This window comes from Phascolarctos cinereus, unplaced genomic scaffold (genome assembly GCF_003287225.1).
Source record: "Phascolarctos cinereus isolate Bilbo 61053 unplaced genomic scaffold, phaCin_HiC Scaffold_1;HRSCAF=81, whole genome shotgun sequence".
Taxonomy (NCBI): Eukaryota; Metazoa; Chordata; class Mammalia; order Diprotodontia; family Phascolarctidae; genus Phascolarctos; species Phascolarctos cinereus.
The window spans coordinates 205,768,156-205,774,783 of NW_027555514.1; the positions used below are offsets into that span (position 1 = coordinate 205,768,156).

A 6,628-nucleotide genomic window follows, 5' to 3' on the forward strand; every position below is an offset into this window, starting at 1 on the left:
TGATCACAATGTATAATTTTTGTGATATATGGTTGTAGTCTCCTAGCTAGCATTTTATTTAGGATTTTTACATCCATAATTATTAGTGAAATTGATCTATAATTTTCTTTCTCTGTTTTTGCTCTTCCTGGTTTATTTGTTTCATAAAAGGAATTTGGTAGACTCCTTTTTTGCCTATTATTCTAAATAATTTACTTAGTATTGGAATGAATTAATCTTTAAATGTTTAATTAAATTCACTTGTAAATCCATCTAGTTTTGATGCTTTTTCTTAGGAAGCTCATTTATGGCCTGGTCAATTTATTTAATACTCTATTTCCTCTTCTACTAATCTAGGCAGTTTATATTTTTATAAGTATTCTTCCATTTCACTTAAATTGTTAAATTTATTGGCATATAATTGGACAAAATAATTTCTAATAATTGCTTTGATTTCATCTTCATTAGTAATATATTCATACTTTTTATTTTAACCTAAACATTCTCATTACCACCTCTTGTTTTGGCTTTTAGGGATCACCTGCTCCCCCAGTGGATTCCATTATTGGCTGAATGTCCTACCATCACTAGAATGTATGAGGAAAATGCTCTCCTTCGAGACCATATGACTGTCAACTCCCTCATCCGTGTCCTGCAGACAATACAGGACTTCAGTATTGTCTTAGAAGGATCACTTGTTAAAGGAGTGGATGTTTAACTTGGCTTTGCTGAAAGCTGTGGGTCCTTATTCTTTACCTTTCCCAGCTTCTTTGTCATGTTGTTGGCCCTTCTCAGGCAAAAGAAGTATTGTGAAGGGAAGGGAGATATGTGTGTATGTATACTTATACATATATGTATATACATACAGGCACAGTTCTTTTTGTCAGGGGAGGAGCAACAACAAAAGAAAATTATACGTATGTATGTGTAGACCTGCTAAGCCCTCTCTGTTGTGGTAGTGTCACTGAAGGACAGAGCATCCTCTGATCCAGGAGGTAGATTCCCAGTATTGTTCCTTTTCTGAACTATTATAAAGCTGTAATCAAGGTTAAATGCTGTATTATAGTTCATTTGAGCCTAAAATTTAGTATAAAATAGAATATTTTCATGTGTTAGGTTGTGTAAATAAGCTATCTTCAAGAAATTATTAGTCATGAACTTTCTTAGAATGTTCTTGTGTCTAAAAAATAAGTAGCTTAATAAAATTAGGAGGGAGGAAGAAGCAAATACAAGTGGAAATGTCAAGAAAAAAAGTCCATATGTAAATAGAATGTAAGTCCAATAGAACTTTTTTTAGATATTGCAAAAGAACACAGCAAGTATCAACATGTAGCCATTAACATTCTTATAGACTGTCCTTACTAATGTGAATGTAAACTGCTTTACTTAATGATGTAAGTGATTTTTCTCATTTGTATCCTTTAAGTTACAAGCTTTTAAGTATTTCAACAGTAAGTCACATTTCAAAGCTTTGAAGGAAATTTTCAAGTCAGCACAAAAATGGAGATATATTTGAAATATTTTAAGCACTGGACCCCAGAAGTTCTGCTGAACTGGAAGAAATTGTTCTACAGTAAAGGAAGATAATCTTGCTATACTTTGGAAAGCTCAGCCAGGCTTCACTTCATTCTTAGCATTTTTGTTCTTGTCATTTGGAGTACTTTGAGAAGATAGAAGTTTCACAGTGTCCCTCATATTCATTCTTTGCAAAGAGCAAGTAGACTATATCTTAACAGGACTATCTAAACTCAGCAGTGGTACTTTTAGGCTTCCTGAGATAACCACAAACATTGGCTTGTTGAAGCTAATAATTTTGCCACTTCTTTCCCATCTCCACCCCCTTTCCTACTCCCCAAGAAAATGGAGGGAAGGCTTATTAAAAAGAAAACTAGTAGCTTTCTTAGAATACCTCTGTGAAGCCATTTGTTGATGATAGTACAGAAGGTAATGAAGGGGTACGATTAAGTATATTTCAAGATAAGCATCACATCAGGCACAAATAGATGGAGAACGCAGGCTCTAAAAATTAAGTGGTAAGCTATGCATTATGGATAGAGCACTGAACATGGAGTCAGAAAAACTGGAATACAAATCTTGCCCCAGACATTTCCTAGCTATGTGACTTAGTCACTTAGCCTCTCTCAGTCTCAGTTTCCTCATCTGTAAAATGGGCATAATAGTAGCACCTCCTCTTAGGTTGTAAGAATAAAATGAGATATTTGCAAAGCACTTTGCAAATATTAAAGCACTATATAAATGCTGATTATTATTAAAAGCAAGATAAAGTGGTTAAGAATGACTAGAGTTTAGCACTTGCTTTCTGGTTTGGTGTTTTTGTTATTTTTGTTTGTAGTGGTCATAGTTAAATGATTTCACTAGTAAACTTGGATTAACAACTAGTTAAGTTACTCTCATCTCAGCAAGCCTTGGTATGTCTGAATGATCTATTTTCCTATATCACATCTAATTTGGGGTCCTAGTTTTTTTGCCATTTTGGAGCAGCATTATCCAATTATTATCCATTTGGAGCAGCATTATCCAAATTATCCATCCTTAGATGTGGTATAATAGAAAGAATACTGGATTTAAAGTCCAAAGACCTATATTCAAATGCTGGCTCATCCATTTGGTACCTAAGTGAGTGACTTTGTGCAGGTCACTTTATTTCTCTGGTTCTCAGTTTCCACATCTGTAAAATGAAGTAATTGAACAAATGACTTCTAGGGTTTTCCCTTCCATCTTTAAAATCCTGTGAATAAGGCTCAGACCAAGTGAGTTATTCTAAGATGTGATTGAGAAACAAACATATGGCTAGCCCTTCTAACTCTAACCTATTTTAGACTTTAGCAAACAATAAGCATATTGCTTGTCATCTAGAACCTTCATTACATACTGTATTAATTTAGGGTGGACCCTTTAGGAAATATTCCCTCTAATGTCACCAGATACGTGGCAAAGAACAAGAACAATCTAGCACTTTAAAGTTTGCAAAAAGTTGTCTCATTTAATGTTCACAAAACACCTGTGACATAGGTGCCATTATCTCCATTTAACAAATGAGAAACTGAGATTGAGAGCAGATAAGTTACTTGCTCAGGGTCACACTGTTATTACTAAGTATCTGAAGCAGTATTTAAACTTGGGTCCTCCTGACTCCCAGGTCTGGCACTCTGTCCTATGCTACTGAAAGGCTGTATCAGAATACTGTGAATAAATTGAAGGCACAATATAAGGTGGAAACACAGGAAAATAATAAATCGGCACTCTAGTTCTATCATTAAATTGATTGTGCATGGTTTCCATAGTAATATCTATAATTCTGCTGCTGATTTGGAAAACCATGTGGATATGATAGTCATCCTTGTCCATTGAAATCTGTTATAACAGCAGTCTTCTGTACCTAACCATTTACTTGCAAGTATCAGATGAGTCTTGTAATTTATCAGTGATTCTATAATATCATAGATTTAGAGCTGGAAGAGATCTCAGAAGCCATCTACTGCTACCTTCTCATTTTATGGATTAACAGGAACCCTATAAGTGACCTGCCAAGGTAGCTGGCAGAAGCGGAATTGAAACCCAGGTTCTCTGAATTTAGAATCTATGTGTGTTTTTTCCCCTGTACTATTTTAATTCAGTGTTCATATGACCATCTTTTTAAATATGCACAAGGCATATTTAAGAGGGATAGAATGTTAAAGCTGGAAAGGACCCAAGGCTTCTGCTAGTCCTACCTCCTTATTTTTAAAGATAAGAGAACGAAGGCCTAGAGAAGTTGAGCTATTCATCCATGTCTCATGGCTAGTTAGTAACAGAATAAGGTCTCTGATCTCAAGTCTCCTAATGCCCACAGTAGGAGACAGTCCTCTTAATGTGGTGATGGTAGTAATAGTAAAGTGCTAGTAGCAGTAGTAGTAGTAGTACTGGTGGTAGTAGTAGTAGTAGTCATCTTTTTTTCCCATAAAAAAAACCCTTCCTTTTTCCTCTACCTCCTCAGAATCTATGCAGTTATACAGTATTATTCACCCAGAAAATTGCACTCATAGAATCATTACAACTGAGATGAAGACCAGAAGGGAAGGACAAGATGATATTGACTTTGTAGGTAAAACCTAGGACTCCTGGACTATATGCTTCTGAGATTTTACCCCTCCATTGAAAAGCAATACTTAGAAGTTTCATGGCTAAATATTTTGTTAAAATCTCATACATGTAGGACTAGGATGTAATGCAATCTTTTTTTTTAAACAAATGTACAAGAATATAGGCATCCAGTAGAGTAACATCCAAAAGAATTTTTTAATGGTTTAGGCATCATTGAAATAAGGAAAAAACTCTTATTTGGATGTCTAGATTTTGGTGTATTTCTTAAAGGGAATCTGTTGCATTACTTTATTTTGTGACACCTCTCTTACTTGAAAATTCATCCTCACCTATATGTCTTAGATTAAATAAAATGGCTGAGACCATATTTGATATTTTCACATAATGGCAGCTCATTTTAAAATTATTCTTTGGGAAATATTCACTGTTTTTTTTATTTGGGAAAAAATACACTTTATTCTTTAAAATATAAACAAAATCTTAAGTCCCAACATTTAGGATGCTGCAGTTTTTATGCAAATCCTGGTTATTGCCATAATCTTACAGATGATTTCTATCTAACTTTAATCTATGCCTTGATGGATGTGCTTACAGTTCCATTAAAACAAAAACAAAACAATAGAGAATGTCAGCCTCAACATCTGCCTAGGAAGCAAGGTATACAGAAAGGTGGAATGTAGAAAATGTAGACTTCCTTAGGATATAGAAGAGAATATTATCCCTCTCTCCTTCACACTGGGAAGGGAGATAGGTTAAAAAAAACACTTGTAAAAGTAACAGTTGGTCTCTCTACTTCTAAATCTAAAGATTCATTTTAAATGATGATTCATAAGTTTATTGACTCAATGTTAAATCTTATCCACAATTGTTTAACCTGTGGCTCATAATTTTAACATTTTATTATTTCTTAAAAGAAGCAATTTTTAAAAATTGACTTCTTTTTCATACCATATAGATAATATGGGGAAAGTATTATATATCTAATATTCCCTTTTAAGTAATAGAGCAAGAGAGAGACAGAGATAGATAGATATATATATATGTGATCACGATACCCCTTTAGGTACACTGAAACATAAGACATATTGAGTACCTTTACTTCCTGATGGAATACTTATTTAACAGCACTGGAAATGTCTCATTTCATGATGAAATCTCTCCTTTCTGGAACAAAGTATGAATTTTCTATAGGTTATTTTAATTTTGAGGTTTACAGAACCCTTTCAGCATGCTGAAAAGGCAGCTGTTTATATTACAGTATTAATACATCTTCATTGATTAAGAATGGAGTTGCAGGGAAGGCCAAAGCCCTTCTCTTGTATAGAATTAATCCTGTATCTAAGTAATTCATGTGATTTCAAGGTCTGTCTTACATAGTATTGTAATATTATTCTGTATTGTTGAAGAAAAATGAGAAAATTATTTCATGTCCCTCGTCTTCTATAGAGTATGTATTTGCAGTTCCCCTAAATCCAGCCAAGTTCTATGGTATTTAATGACTAATATATTGAGGCCAACCAGACTGAATTGTCAAGTGGAGTAAGTGGTTGCTTTTTCAGTATGGTTTGAAAAGCCTGGAACATGTATACCTGCCCCAAAATATCTTTCTGATCCTGATGTCCCATGGCCTGAAATTCTACCATTAAATTCTACCGCCATTTATATTAATTTATCATAGTAAATTCCTTTCTGGCACAAGTAACTTGCAAAGCAATATGACAATTCTTGGAATCTGGGGTACGGGTAGGGAGAAAGGAGAGATTGGGATGGACAGAAACAAATGTCTAGGCTGGACCTGGATTCACTTTAACTTCTGGTAAATAAGTTCTTGTTTTCAATCAAATGAGGTTATGAAATTTATAGAAAAATGTCCTAACATGTTACAAACTTGAAATGTGTATAACTGTGCCCCAGGTAACTAAAGAAAAACCCTCAAGTGAGTGTCTCCACATTTAAACCATTATATTTTATCTTTACATACCATTAACTAATAGAATAAGAACTAGATTTTTTTAAATGAGAAAGCCTGTTAATTTTTTTAAAAAATTGTTATAACAAGCACTTTAACATACACATCACAGAAACTGTCTTGGGTTTTTCAGATTTTAAAGTACAATTAAATATGGCTTTTCATGCTATTTTCTTTACAAATAAAACTGTGAGATTAAAACTTTGTGTCATTTTATTACTCTAAGCTCCTTATTAACCCGAACATCAATAAACTATGAAGAGGCAGTGAAATTAAAACAACATGTGGAGTAGCCATTGTATTGCAATTCAAAATTCTGTATCATACCCCATAGTCATCACAAGTCATATGTAGCCAAGTAATAGAATCAAAGGCATTGGAAGGTCCAATGTAAGCATACACACACACATACATGTATGTATACATTTATATGTTTACATATAAACATATACATAACATACCCATATATGTATTATACCTGCATGTATACACACAGAGACCATGCGAAGTTTGTCTTTTAAAATGGGAGGCTCTACCCCAAGTTAATAAGTTGTTCTATATCACTATGTTGATGGG

General features: G+C 33.8%; 1 protein-coding gene across 1 annotated transcript in view; it reads left to right on the top strand.

Annotated features, from left to right (window-relative positions):
• The window catches only part of DENND5B (DENN domain containing 5B), a 213,158-nt gene extending 206,905 nt beyond the window's left edge, over nt 1-6,253 (top strand). Inside the window, 1 exon segment of the mRNA XM_020975818.2 lies at nt 514-6,253. Coding sequence (XP_020831477.1) covers nt 514-697 — 184 coding nt within the window. The 3' untranslated portion in view covers nt 698-6,253.
• Nucleotides 6,254-6,628: the final 375 nt, after the last annotated feature.